At 34.9% G+C, this 14,886-nt stretch overlaps 3 protein-coding genes across 3 annotated transcripts; 1 reads left to right on the top strand and 2 right to left on the bottom strand.

Annotated features, from left to right (window-relative positions):
- Nucleotides 1-650: 650 nt before the first annotated feature.
- LOC123697418 (dnaJ homolog subfamily C member 17) lies at nucleotides 651-2,202 on the top strand. The gene is made up of 3 exons (XM_045643932.1): nucleotides 651-938; nucleotides 1,030-1,636; nucleotides 1,989-2,202. The coding sequence occupies exons 1-3, from the start codon at nucleotides 864-866 to the stop codon at nucleotides 2,177-2,179; spliced, it is 873 nt and encodes a 290-aa protein (XP_045499888.1). The 5' UTR covers nucleotides 651-863; the 3' UTR covers nucleotides 2,180-2,202.
- Nucleotides 2,190-4,846, bottom strand: LOC123697401 (CWF19-like protein 2 homolog). The gene is made up of 5 exons (XM_045643899.1): nucleotides 4,596-4,846; nucleotides 3,675-4,520; nucleotides 3,179-3,562; nucleotides 2,523-2,861; nucleotides 2,190-2,443 (listed from the first exon to the last, which is right to left on the bottom strand). Exons 1-5 carry the CDS (start codon nucleotides 4,671-4,673, stop codon nucleotides 2,306-2,308), a joined length of 1,785 nt encoding a protein of 594 aa, XP_045499855.1. The 5' UTR covers nucleotides 4,674-4,846; the 3' UTR covers nucleotides 2,190-2,305.
- Nucleotides 4,847-10,238: 5,392 nt separating this feature from the next.
- On the bottom strand, nucleotides 10,239-11,508 carry LOC123697420. The gene has a single exon (XM_045643935.1). The coding sequence runs from the start codon at nucleotides 11,496-11,498 to the stop codon at nucleotides 10,683-10,685; it is 816 nt and encodes a 271-aa protein (XP_045499891.1). The 5' UTR covers nucleotides 11,499-11,508; the 3' UTR covers nucleotides 10,239-10,682.
- Between the last annotated feature and the right edge of the window lie 3,378 nt (nucleotides 11,509-14,886).

The following is a 14,886-nucleotide window of genomic DNA, read 5'->3' as shown; positions in this document are numbered from 1 at the left end:
TCTCGAACCTTGCTCGAACCCAAATTGATTTTTGAAGTTATACTTCTTTTGGCGCGATAGAGAAAAATTATGAGAGTGAATTTTTACGATGCGCGCGCACACCGACACCTAAATTTAACAGCATGAAGTTAGTTCTAGGTGGTATGAAAATTGATAACTATGTTCAAGTTGTATATTCTTGTATTTTTTTTCCAAACGCCAAAGAAGTATAACTTCTAACGCGTGTACATAAGTTCACACACTCTTTTTTTTCTTTTTCGACAGTAACTGCTACACGTGCGCATCTTGACGACATTATTTTACAAAATAGAATAGAAAAATTGTGACAGTAACTAATTCACTTGCAAGATCAAACACCTCCGCGATAAGTTGCGGTCTTGGTTGCGATAGTATGATCCGCGAGCTTCTCGCATGACATTTATCGCATTCGCAGCAATAAATTGCAGGGCATGTAAACGACATTGCAAGTCATGCAAGATTTCCGCGAGTTTACTTGCAGGTGAAAACACGGCCTTAGAATCGACATTCATGATTCATCCGTCGGACACTGCTGTCAGACACGTATAATAAACATATACCTAAACATCGTATACTTCACGTAGGCACAGAATACATAATAGTAGCTAAACGTAGGTATACTTAAATCTGTGGTCGGACGTCGGTGATCTGTCAAAACGTTATTCTGAGGTCAAAACACTCAAAACTCATAACATCAACCAAATTGTACATTTATACAGTATTATCTATGAAATTGTACTTTTAATTTTGCACTAATTTTAATTTGTAAAGATATTAGATAACGTATGCGTGAATACTCATAAAATAATTTAATTTTGATAGCTGTAATATTTTGTGTTTTGAATATGGCTAAAAAAAATATTGAAGAGCTTGATTTATATACAATTCTTGATGTAAAGTTAACAGCTTCTGAATCTGAAGTGAGTAATATTTGTATTTATGTTATTAATTCATTAATGTGTTATAATATTATAATATAATTATTAATTAACAATCTATTTATTATTTCAGATCAAAAAGGCCTACCGTAAAAAAGCGCTTCTATGTCACCCAGACAAAAATCCTGACAACCCTAAAGCAGCTGAGACTTTTCATGAATTATCCCGTGCCCTTGAAATTTTAACTGATAAAGCGGCACGCGATGCATACGATAAAGTTATAAGAGCGAAAGAAGCCGCAAAGTTGAGGCATAGAGAGTTAGATAGCAAACGGCAGAAACTCAAAGAGGATTTGGAAAGACGTGAAAGAGAAGCCAATATTAGTAGTACCAAAGTTCTAACAGATGAACAGAAGCTAGCTGCTGAAATAGCAAGATTACAAAAAGAAGGCAGCAAATTGCTACAAGAAGAACAACAAAGAGTTAAGGAAGAGATCCAGAGAACTTTAGGTCGCCTTAGTCAACCAGTATGGGATTCAAATTTAAATAGAATTAAGATAAAATGGAATGTTGATAAAAATGATGCAAATAATGGTGGATATGATGAAAATAATTTAAGGAGATTTTTAAAGAAATATGGAGAAATTGTTGCTTTAATTGTGTCACCCAAAAAAAAGGGCAGTGCTCTTGTAGAATTTGCAACTAAAGAAGCCTCTGAAATGGCGGTTGAATTTGAAAAAGGTAACAGAATAAATTTATTATACTTAAAAAACAAGATTACTTAAGGATTTCCTCAAGTTTTCTGTGATAATTACTTTATAAATCATTTGCATTTCCCAATCTAAAACAGTTCTTTTTAGGGTCGATTCACACCAAAAGAGCGGCAAAGGGCAGCGAAGCGGAGCGCAGTTTCCGTGTCATATTATTATATAAAACTTATTATTACATTACTATAAAACTTATTATCGCCTGAGAAACTCGAGCGACTCCAGTTTGCTGAAACTGTGCTCCGCTTCGCTGCCCTTCGCCGCTCTTTTGGTGTGAGTTGACCCTTATATGGAGTATTGTATTAATCACCCTTTATTTATTCCAGGTTTACCAGATAATCCACTCACATTAAAGTGGGTTAATGACCGACCAATACTAACAACAAAGAAAAAAGTCACAGAAGCTAGCTTAATATCAGATAGAGATTATGAATCTGTAGTTCTAACAAAAATGAGACAAGCAGCAGAACGACAAAGACTAATAGAAGAAATGATGAAAGAGGAAGAAGGAAAATAAAACAATATAATTTGATAAAACAGGATTTTTATTTACATGCCATAGTAATTGGAACGTCTTACAAAAAGGACAATATTTTTTTCCCCACAAGACAAATACTTATGAGAATTATTTATGATTAAAATCTCAATTTTTAAGACTTTTCTCAAATGGCTTCCAATCATTAACAAATTCTATTACTTTCTTCCTTTGTACATCACCATATTCTCTTTGAGGGTTTCTCCATGAACTGTGATCTAAGTCTAACATGCCTGCAATTATTTCCTGAAAAAAGATAAGATATGTAATAACACAAATAATAAAGGATAAATTAATTAGTTTAAAACTGTTAAGAAATACATACTTCACCAAATGTTTTTGGAAATAATTGTTGGTCTTCAATGACATGAGCAAAGCCTGGATCCATGCCAAAATCCACCCAAAAGTAGGGCAAGCCCTTAGGTATGCCTTTTCTAATGTTTTTGCCTTTTAGGTCAACTACTTTTTTATTCATAGACCATTCCGCCTCACATTCCAGCAAAGCTTTTTTGAAATAAATGGATGCCATGTCACCAACATCCCTGGGCAGTGGCACACAATTTATAACAAAGTGTGGGTATCTATGGAGTCTCGTAGCTGTCTCATAAAATACAACATCTTGATTTTGCAAGTTGAAAAATTGTGTTACCATTTTCCTGTAATTCTAAAAATAAAAACCAATTATTACTTTATAAGGTACATTAAAATGAAAGTACAGTATTGACTATTGAAATTAAAGGTAAGTTATTCATTGATTTATGTAAAAAAATGGTTTTAAAATTATTTGTTTTTGGGGATTAATTATCTAAAGGATTTGTCTATTTGTATGATGTTTATTTGATATGTATGGGTCAATATTAAATGATAACTTTGAAATTTAACTACTGCTTTAAAAGTATTATATCGTAGTAGTATTAAACCAACAATGCTTTGGATATATTTCCATATTGTTATTTTGAAGTAACATTTTTAATAGCTTACCATTATTTCTTCCCATATATCTTCATCCAAGGCCGTTACACAGGTGTTATGTTGAATAGTTGTTAAAATGCAATGACCTTTTACCAAAGATTTTCTACCAGGGAGTGCCAAGTATACTTTATTACCGCAACTTATTACAAGATGTTTTATCATATTCTTCGAGTCAAAACAATGTTCACAACCATCTAATGATTTTTCTAATTTTTGACTTTGTTTTATGGCTTGTGCTTTTTCCCGTTCACTGTCTTTGGCCGCATTTCTATTCTTAGAAATTTCATCCACAAATATATCCTCCAGATCATCATTGGGATTTTTACTTTTACTTGCAATTTGGGCTAGTTCAGCATCAGCATCATAATTTGAACCATACTTTTCTTGTTGGAACTAAAAATATTTTATAGAATTAAATAAATAGGTACATAACAGAAAAAAATCAAAGTAACTAATTGAAAACAGCAAACAATCAAATAAGTCTACATATACTTTTAAAGCTTACCATATCTGCAAGGTTGTAGTTATCATCATTGCCAAAGTATTTAACTCTGCCAGTAGGATCATGCGTTTCTGCCTTCCGTTTACTACATCTACTTTTTGCATCACCATCATGAGAATTTTTCATTAAAGGACGACTATTACCACTACTACTTGTAGACATTAACAAAATACCATCTTCATCATTTGCTGCATCTGGATTATTCTTTCTGTATTCCCTTGCAGCCTCTAATTTAGCCTTTAACTTTGTTACTAGGGCATTATCACCCATTATTTCTGCTTTAACAATTTTTGCAGCCAATTTATTCATCTTTTCATCACTTAGATATGCTTCATCAGGTTTGTCTTTGACTGATAAATTTTGAGATTTAGACACCTTGTCTTTTTCAGGTGGTTTATATTTTGGCTCTGATATAATATCTAACGATTTGTTATCGTCATCATTATCCTTTCGCCATTTGTATGATTTTCTGTAGTTATTTCCTTGTTCTTCTCTTTTGCTACTACTTTCAGAATGTCTCGATCTATCATGAGAATTTGAAAACTTTCTTGAATAATAATCATCATCGTTTGAAGGTTTCATAAATGGTTTAGATTTTCGATATTGTTCAGCAGTTTGTGGTAATCCTGTCCCCCCATCTTTCCAATATGGGTTAAGTTCTCTACTACTTGTTGAAGGATTATAGGAATCGATGTGTTTCTTAGTATCCTCTCGTTTAGGTCTTATATCATCTTTTGTGTATGTTTTGATCATTCCACTCATTGACATCCATTCATCACGGTCTGCGTCTTTAATGGAAGTTTTTTCTACCCATTCTTCCGAACCTGATGTGCTCGAAGAGTCTGAATCCTGAAATTAATAAGAAATGGATACAACCGAAACATTATAATATGACAAATTTTACTACAAATGAATGTTTATTACATTATAGCGCCTTTTGCTTTTTTTGGGAGCTTTGCTATCTTTGTTTTTCTTGTGTTTTTTGTGTCGCTTTTCCTTCATTGTTAAAATAACTTTAATATTAAATATACAATAGCACTATCACTGCTTTAATTAAATGAGTTTATAGAACGTGTTCGCTAAGATTTTTGGTGGTTTTTTGTCTGTGTTTTTTGTAGCTTGTTGTCTGTTGACAATAATTTTATTGACAAATTTGAAATTGCATTCACTATAGTTAATCCAATTCAAGTAATCACTGTAATGTCAATACCTATGTCATATTATAAGACAGATCAAATATTAAAAAAAAACATTCATATTCAAATTCATGTCCAAACTACTTTATTCATAGATGTATATACGTAGGTATATATTATTTTATTATTATAAATTTACTTTAGATATACTTTCTAACACTGTGTTTATAACTACTATAATACTTGCTCTGTGTTTAAAAAAAAAAATTGGTTGCCTGTAAAGTCGGTATACGGGCGAAAGTTTTACGTGACAACGACTTTTTATGTCTGTCTCTCTCGCTCTTAGGCGGGCTAACCATGCCCGCGTGCCTCTTTCGGTGACTCATCGTAACGTTACCGAGCGTTAAAACGTCGTATTCACGGTCCATCTTGACGTACGTCCCGCCAAGGTCATACACGATGCACGACGCAAAACGACCGTGAATAGTCTTGACGTACGTCAATAATTATTATTATTACGTTGCTGGATGTGCACGACGAATTTTTCGTCCAGCGAGCATCCCCACCACCGCGAACGTCGTGCAAGCGCATCGTGCATCGTGCATGCTTGATCGTGAATAGGCTTGCTGTACAGCAGATCAGTGTTGCCAACAGAAATTAATGTAAATACTTGGAAACGTGGCATATTGATATGATTTTTTTGTGATAACTTAGTAGTTAGTTTAGTTTTGTGATAACGTAGTGAGTACATGAGCAAGCAAGAAACAGTTATTTTATATTTTTATTTTTTATGTACACAGGAAATACCCAATTATCATTACTTTTGGATCAACCTAGTACACATGGACAGTTTATATTCAGAAGTTATTATTTTAAATATTTTAAAAGAACTCCAAGGCGAATTGTTGAATAACAAAGATTTTATGCAAAAGTCCACTGCAGAAAAATGGCAATTTATTTTAAAAAAATGTCCTAACGAATTTGTTTGTTTAAAAAAAATGATTAGCTATATTATACTCTCTGTTCCCGCCACTTCAGCATTTACTGAAAGAGTCTTTTCGGTCATGAATGTGAAGTGGCGGGAAGAGAGAAACCGAGCTTCATTAAAAATTAATTAAAAATGAGCTCTTGAAATAAATTTAGATTTGGAATGTTTGGATTCATATAATTCATTTAAAAATAATGAAAAATTCTTAGGTACTGCAAAAAGTACAAAAAAACACATTTTTAAAAATATTTATTTACTCTTTATACATCCAGCACAGTGGATTTCTGGTGGTTTCAGAGGTCTCTTCTGGTGGGTAGCTTGATACTTCGGTGGCAACACTGGCAGCCTTGAGCTGACGTACAGCGGGGATGGACCGTGAATATGCGTCGTGCATCGTGTATGACCTTGGCGGGACGTACGTCAAGATGGACCGTGAATACGACGTTTAAACACTTTTTCATAAGTGACTCCCAGCCGCAACCTAATTTAAGACGTTGTCACGTCAAAAAGTGGAAGCGAACACGATTGTTATTGACATTCGTATTCGCTCACAGTATTCGCTATTCGTCGCGTGACTCGACGATGCACATATTATGCACATAGATAGGTACAGACCAAAAAGCTTATATCTAAGACACTGGAGATTGCACTATGAACGTTGACAAGTCACGGGAAAGTATGACCTTGAATGACGCCTGGTTGTTCCTTCATCCCTTTCACACCAACTTGCCAAGTTAGGTGTGAAAGGGACAAAAAGCAACCAGGCGTCATTCAAGGTCATACTTTCCCGTGACTTGTCAACGTTCATAGTGCAATCTCCAGTGTATTATAGACAAGAAGGTATTAGATACTCAGAGCAATAAACCTATAGAGTTCTTATATTGAGACAGAACCAAATACATATTTTCTAATCTACTTACTCTTAGTCAATAACAGCATAAGCCAGATTGAGATAGCGATAGAGTATCTGCACTGTCTTCAAACGTAGCGCGCCGGCAGTCAGTTTGTTTTCCAACCAGCTGGTGGGCTCAGTGCGTCAAGTGTTTTTAACGAAATATTTAGAAAATATAAAGTGTATAGTGTTTCTTTTTATTTGTCAGTGTGCTAAAATCACTATTGTATGTTTAGCTACCGGCTATAACTAGTCGAATGGGAGTTTTGAATGAAAACAATGAAAAAATATCTTTCCATCGGTAAGTGATTTTCAGCAAATTGATAAATATTTATGTTTTAACTCTATTTAAAGGTTTTATCAAGCGCTTTTTTATAATTCTATGTTGTAACTGTAACATTTACCCACTTTATGGGGTTGTGGAATACAAAAGAATTAAATAATTTTTAAAAAATGTCACAATATTATCACGTTTGGCATTTTGTTTACCACCGTAGTGTTGTAACACATCCAGCGTATATTATCGATTTATGACATAAAATCTATTTCATATTAACGTTGATTTATTTATTTTGTTTCTTATATCAGTTTTATAAGTAGTTGTTGTTGCAAATAATAGATGTAAATTTTCTACAGCAGGAAAATAAAAAATACCACGTGGTTGTTTTATTTGACTTATGTGTTTAGTTTGTTGTTGATTATTTTCTCTTTTAGATTATTAATAAATTCATTTTGTTTTAGATTTCCAGAGCTAAATAAAAAATGGGTATAAAACATGAGACGAGTAGATTGGACCGTGGACGCCGTCGAAATTTGCTACATTGTGTTCACTGCATTTCGAGCCTGTGTGTTATCAAGATGGATACTCTAAAAGAATAATTTTATTGTGCAATCTTACGCTTACGTTTTTTTGTTCCTGTACATAATAAACACATTTGATTAAAGAGAGTGAATTTTTATTTGGAATTTTTTTTACACATAAGTTACTTGTGTAGCTATGTGAAAATTAAACGATTGATTAAATGACAGTTCTCATAGATGAGAAACTACTATTGAATTATACATACTTGATATACATGCGTTTTCAAAGAAAAACCCGCATAGTTCCCATTCCTGTGGGATTTACGGGATCAAAAGTAATTTTTCCAAATTTCATTGTAATCGGTTTAGAAGTATTCGCGTGAAAGAGTAACAAACATCCATTATCACAAACTTTCGCTTTATTAGTAGGATGAAAGGAAAATGTTTTCTTTAAGACTGTCCTTTCTATCTTTTAAATTAGGTACATTTCAAGTTTTAAAATGTATTTTATAATATACTAGCTTTCCGCCCGCGTTTTTAAAGAAAATCCCGTACAGCAAAATCTATCCTATGTGTGTATGTACAAAATTTCATTGTAATCGGTTCAGCAGTGAAAGAGAAAGTTATCCATTCTCGCATAATTTCGCATTTATTATATTCGTAGGATTAAACAAATAATGTATTCACCTGAAATTAATTATTAATTTTGTTTTTCATACGACGTTTTCTTTAGATAGAGAGAAACAAATATATGTAAATTGTATACGCTCGATACAAGTACTCTATAGGTTTATTGCTCTGAGATTAGATATAAGCTTCTTAAGCGCCGTATTCACGGTCCATTTGGACGTACGTCCCGCCAAGGTCATACACGATGCACGACGCAAAACGACCGTGAATAGTATTGACGTACGTCAATAATAATTATTATTATAGCGTCTTTATTCACGGTCCGTTTGGACGTACGTCCCGCCAAGGTCATACACGATGCACGACGCAAAACGACCGTGAATAGTGTTGACGTACGTCAATAATTATTATTATTACGTTGCTGGATGTGCACGACCAATAATTTTTCGTCCAGCGAGCACCCCCACCACCGCGAACGTCGTGCAAGCGCATCGTGCATCGTGCATGCTTGATCGTGAATAGGCTTGCTGTACAGCAGAACAGTGTTACCAACTCGAATTTTTATAAATCCTTCCGTACCACAGATATATAAACATTACTTGAACATGACATACTTATATTTGTCCGTATTTATGCAAAATGGAACCACTCGACAAATTTGCTTTTTTCCGTTTCTTGAAGAATACTCATTTAAAAGTGGTCTAAATTCTTATACAAACAAGAACCACGTGATTTTTATCTTGGAAACAAGGTATACTAAAAGCAGAAAGGAACCACCAGCAACAACGAACAATACACATGAAGCAAAACCGAACCACAGCACCACGGGTCTGCTTTGTTCAAACAAATAAACGATATTACTATCATGTCTTTTTATACAAAACAGATCCGCACATACTTGGTACCATTATACATTACACACATTTCTATTAATAACAATTATTTTTAATACACAAAATGGAACCAGGTTTCTGTGGTATGGTTATGCGTAAAATAAATTCATAATTTAATTGTAATTTTTTATTGCAAAATAAAACCAGAAGCATTCGGTTCTATCATGCATAAATAAAAATTGTAAAACATTCTGAAACCCATCATCGCTTAAAGGTACCAAATGCCTTGACTTGTACAATGCTTCTCATCTTTAAACAACGTATTTCATTACTTAAATAGCTGAAAGTGCTTAAATAGCTTAAATAACTCCAATTTTTAAAGTAAAACGTCGAATATAGGTAACATTCAGCGAAGCAGTTCGAATACCTACGTGACGGCCGTTTTTTTTTCCGCGAAGTAAGTTCTATTGTTTTTGTTAATTACCTTTAAAATTAAATATGAAAATGCGCATCAGTAGGTACACGTACAGGTTGTTCGGAGCTGTCGCTGGTAAATCGTTTCGTATTAAAAGTCCCTGGAGAGTGTCAGTAGATAAATTATTGCGACGAGTCTCTCAACATTAGCACTACTGTGTGGAAGCACAAGTAGTTGTCTTACAAATTCACTTAGGAGAGGAAACATTTGAGAGTTATCTTCTTTTTTAATATTACAAATACGATGCCAAAAATCCTCAACCCTGTTAACCTCTCTATTTTTTCGATAAATTAAAAAAGTTGGTAGATTTTTCATCCAAGGTAGTAGATTTGTAAAAAAGTTTGAAAGAAGATAGATCTACCTAAAAGTTGGTAGAGTTGGTAACATTGCAGCAGAATCTGTTGATATTTTATAAAATATCGTATTTTCGATATATCGATATTTAAAAATATATCAATATCGGAGTTCGATATATCGGCTTTATTTAAAAAAAATCGTAAGTCAGCTCAAAAATGATTACACACTAATTTATAGTATAATAGATTTATTAAATAAATTAAATAATGAATGTATATATGTAGTTAGTAGGTTATAGTTCTTGGTAATTTCTTTTTAAATTTAAATGGCTTATGTTTAACTTACTACCAGATATAGTAACATATAGCAGACAAAAATAGTAAATGATCACCAAAATGAAACCCGCATATTAATGTAAAATTATAACCAGAGTTTTAACATCTTGCTATCCTATTTTAGCAAAATGACTCCAAATAAATCATTGTTAACCCGAAAGTAGTAAATGATCACCAAAATTAAAACAGCATTTTAATGTAAAATTATAACCAACGTTTTTACATCTTGCTATCCTTTTTAAGCAAACTGAGTCTAAAAAAAATCATTGTTCCCCCATAAATAGTTAACAAACACCAAATTATTAGGCCACATTTAAATTTAAAATGACATGCAAAAAATAACATCTCGTTATCCGATTAAAGTAAATTACCCTCGGGAAAAAATATTTGACAAACACAGTAAATAAATTCCGTTTTGTCTCAAAATCCACTACGAAAAAAATACTATACCTAGGATGCTATACCTAAGATAAAAAATAAAACTCCAATTTCAATAATCCTTTTTTTGACTTGTTGAAACAATCATAAAAATTAGTCCTTTTAAAACTAATAATAAACAGTATAAAGATCTTAAAACTAAAAGCATTTAAAAAATCTTAAGAAGAATCAGTCTTCTGTAATAATTTACTGCACAATTAATGCTTTCTTAGCTTTGGCTGGTCGTCCTCTTTTGCGCTTCATGCCAATAGGAATAGCTCTGGCTTCTGAAGGTGGCTGGACGTGCTTAAGCCGAATCGCCAATCCGACGAGATGCTTACAAATGTAATCTTTGAGAAACTTTGGGCAATTGCATGTGCCGTGTAACCAATTTTCCTTTACTCGGGGCATTATAACTTCCCACTCGCTAAAATGTTGCTCTTTGTATTCGTCAAAGGTCTCCCACGGCTTTTCATAATTTTTGCAAGCTAAATCCGACCCAGCTGGAATTCTGTATGAGCAAACTAGCTCAGTGCTATTCTTTAATGGCACCTGCTTCGACAGTTTTGCCCATTGGTAACTTTCTGTCCACGTCTTTAAAGATACTGTCGGCAATTCAGCGAACCGTCTCTCAGAATTAGTCATGTATTCATTAGACCAGTCCTTGACTATATCAGAAGCAATTACTAAGAACCGCGCCAAGGGATGACGCTCACGAAGCGTGCCACCATCTTTTATTGTTTTATTGAAAGATTCTAGAGCATTGTTTGTAGCAGGAGTCCCCGGTGATGCGCCCAAATACCAGCAACGATTTAGTATGAGCCATTCGTTTTCAAAGTATGTAACAAAATCATTTTCGGCTTTCCACTTGTTCAAAAATTTTTCGCTGGCTCGATCAAATATTTCCTGAGTTGAGGCACACTGTAAAGCATCAATATCTTGTAAAATCTCTTTTTGGGATTTCTTTTGCACACTTTGCTCTACTCTTGTTTGTATCTTCTTTTTCGCATGCGCCCAGCACATTCTTATGACTGTATCCGTTCCAAACGTGCACACAAAGGCAGTTTGTATAGCCTTCGCTGCATCACAGACCAAAACTTTACAAGTTAAAGTGTCTGAGAAGATTGAGGAAACTGCTTTTTTTAAAGCGGAAAATAAAAATATGAAATCTTCCGTTCGTTCTGCTGTTGTCACAGCTAATCCAAATGGGTGAAAATGTTTATCTCTGTCTGTAGTTCCAATCACAAGTACTGGAAACCCTTGCCAAATGAGCTTATATGTGGCATCCGCGTGAAGAACAGAACATTGGCGTGACAGACAGATTAAATATTTTGTCGTTAACATGAACCGGAAATTCTGATCTAAATCATCTTCAGAAATTTCATAGGCCAAAACAAAAACTTCGTGATCGTCATCAGGTACTTTTGAGTTTTCTTTTAACCATAATTCAAGCTGTCCCAAGCTTATTACCGACGGCCCGTATTTTTTCTTACGTATAATTTTAAGATAATTGTTTAACTGTAACTTAGTCGGCAGAACTAGTCCATCAATTTTACTTAAGTTCTTCATAATAGATTTAGGTTTCAAACGCAGTTCGAATAGTTTTTCTATTTCCTTTTTCGTTGCCTGATTTATTCCACTAGTCGACTGATAGTCACTATTTTCATGGTCGTGACATGTTTCAGTACGAAATAATAATATATCATCACACGATGCGTCAAATAAAAGATAAATCGCAGCAGAACACTGAATTTCAGCCCGAAGCTTTACTTTGTTACAACGATAATAACGTTTTACTCCTTCTTCAGTCATATGAATTTTATGTATTGACCAGGTCTTCTCATTTTTGATAAATTCCTCTGCGCTCCGCACAGTTATAAATTTTCTTTCAAAAACCCAAACTTTATTTTGCCTTCGACGTTTTTTCGTATGCTCTGTGATTTTATCTTCGTCTTTATCTGATTCCGATGACGAACTCAACAGCGGAGCACAAGAACTCGGTCCCGCTAAGTTTTCATTAGCCATTGCAAAGATACTAACCGATTGGGTCGGTTGCGCAACAGACAGAAAACAAAACACACCCAATGAACGCAAGTGCTTACACGTGACTAAATTGGAGATCGTGTTCGAGCGAGCGCGGCGCTTGCGATGCGGTGGGAGGGGGGATTGCAAGCCGGAGACATAACTTAATATGGCATCATAATACTTTATTTGGTAATAAGCCTACATTTTATGGCAACCATAGTGGTTTATTTAGACAGAAATATCGCATTAATTTGCTCGCTAGCATTTGGTGGTCATTTACTATATTTGGTGTTCGAATACAATTTGAAGAGCAGTCGTGACTAAAATAGGTAGTACTATTGTAATTTTAGACTTAATTTTTCTGGTGTTCAGTATATATTTTTGGTAAAAGAACTAAGGGTATCAAAGCATTTTGTGGTGGTCATTATATTTAACCCCAATTTAAATTAGACAATTATGTAGGTATACCAATATTTTTCTTAGAGTTTTTAAAAATACTCTTTGTTTTATATGTTCAGCTGTTTAGATTGATTGAAGAAGCAACTCGTTCAAATGATAAAAAATTGTCAAGCATTTGATAACTTTAAAATCATTAGGTCGATTGTTAACGATGATTTTGTAAGTTAAATAATTTACTGAAAAAAAAAATTATTAAAAAAAAATATTGACCGATATCGATATTTCAATATCGAACTATCGATACACACAGCAGCCTTGAGCTGACGTACAGCGGGGATGGACCGTGAATATGCGTCGTGCATCGTGTATGACCTTGGCGGGACGTACGTCCAAACGGACCGTGAATAAGACGCTTTAGTTCTTGGTACAGACCGTTCACAGTTATTTTACCTCTGACAGATGACATTTTATCATTTCTCTGTTGTTTTTTCTGCAATCATGCCGAAAAGGATTCAGAGTAGTGGAAGAAATATATTACTAGTTAATACTTAAGCCCGGCATTCACTACACGCACCGCGAGCCGAGCCCCGAGCCGTACCAATCCGCGGACAAATCCGTCATCGCCCACACACTACACGAGCGCCGAGTTGCAGTCCAGTCGACTGTGAACTTTGGTGAGCTTTGCACGTATCTATCCTACCACGAAAAAAAGCTCTCTGGCTCTAGTAGTCGGTGCAATGCTTTAAACGCAGAAAAAAAGCGCGTGTGGGCAAAGGAATAGCTGAAACAACGAAGAAAAAAAGAACAAACGAACTAGAACTGCACATTTGTTTAACATTTTTCAATTAAAATAATATATTTACAATAATAATGACCGATACGAGTAATTTTTATATTTGATTTTACTAATAAACCATTCTTAACATAATAGACATTTTCTGATTTAAAGAACTGAACCTTTTTTCTTTTTAAATACTCACTACTTAGGTACTAGAGACGTTACTCGAAATCTGTTATCTAGAATCCACCATAAATAAATAAATGCGTTGTGATTTATGAATTCTTTTAATCCATACTTACTTAATATTATAAATGCGAAAGTAACTATGTCTGTCTGTCTGTTACTCAATCACGCCTTAACTACTGAAGCAATTTGCATGAAATTTGGTATAGAGATATTTTGATACCCGAGAAAGGACATAGGCTACTTTTTATCCCTGGAAATAGGATAGGTTTTATCCCGGCAATCCCACAGGAACGGGAACTAAGCGGGTTTTTCTTTGACTGCGCGGGCGAAGCTGCGGGTGGAAAGCTAGTTATTTATAAAATTAATTATGTATATGGCGAATGACTGACAAGTTCACCGACAAATCCACGCGCGCACACACACGTACGGATTAGTCCGGCGCGGCTCGGGTGCGGCGCGGCGCTCGCGTCTCCAGACGGCGAGCCCGCGCCGAGCCGCGAGCCGCGCACAACTACACATACACACGCAGATTGGTCCGCGGACTCGTAGCCAGCTACAAATCCAGCGGATGGGTGCGCCTGTGAATGGTACCCATTAGAGTTAATATATAAAAAAACCAACTATGAACCAACATAATGACTAATCGTAACGACGCGTCACGTAAAAAGAACGCTGGATGAAAGTGATGGGGTGTGTCTGGGTGTGTTTGCACATGGATTAAGTTTTGCACGAAAGCTATGTGCCGATTATTTTATTTTTGAACTAGGCTCGCGAATCGTGGCTTCGCAACTACCTATTTGTTAATCTTATACCACCTCATAACACCAAATAGACCGATAAATCGCCAATGCGCAGCCATCCGTCAGCGATCTTTTTACTTGACGCGTGTTATACACATTAACGGACGATACATTTGAATTTGTGAGCGTCCGCGTCGACGCTAGCTACTGCTGTGGCTACTGCAGTACAACACACCACAGCTGCACACACATTGTCATTACTGAATATTGGGGTTCGCTT

Source organism: Colias croceus, chromosome 14 (genome assembly GCF_905220415.1).
Source record: "Colias croceus chromosome 14, ilColCroc2.1".
NCBI lineage: Eukaryota > Metazoa > Arthropoda > Insecta > Lepidoptera > Pieridae > Colias > Colias croceus.
Note: the sequence above shows the minus strand (reverse complement) of the source record. Positions and strands in the feature narration are given on the sequence as shown.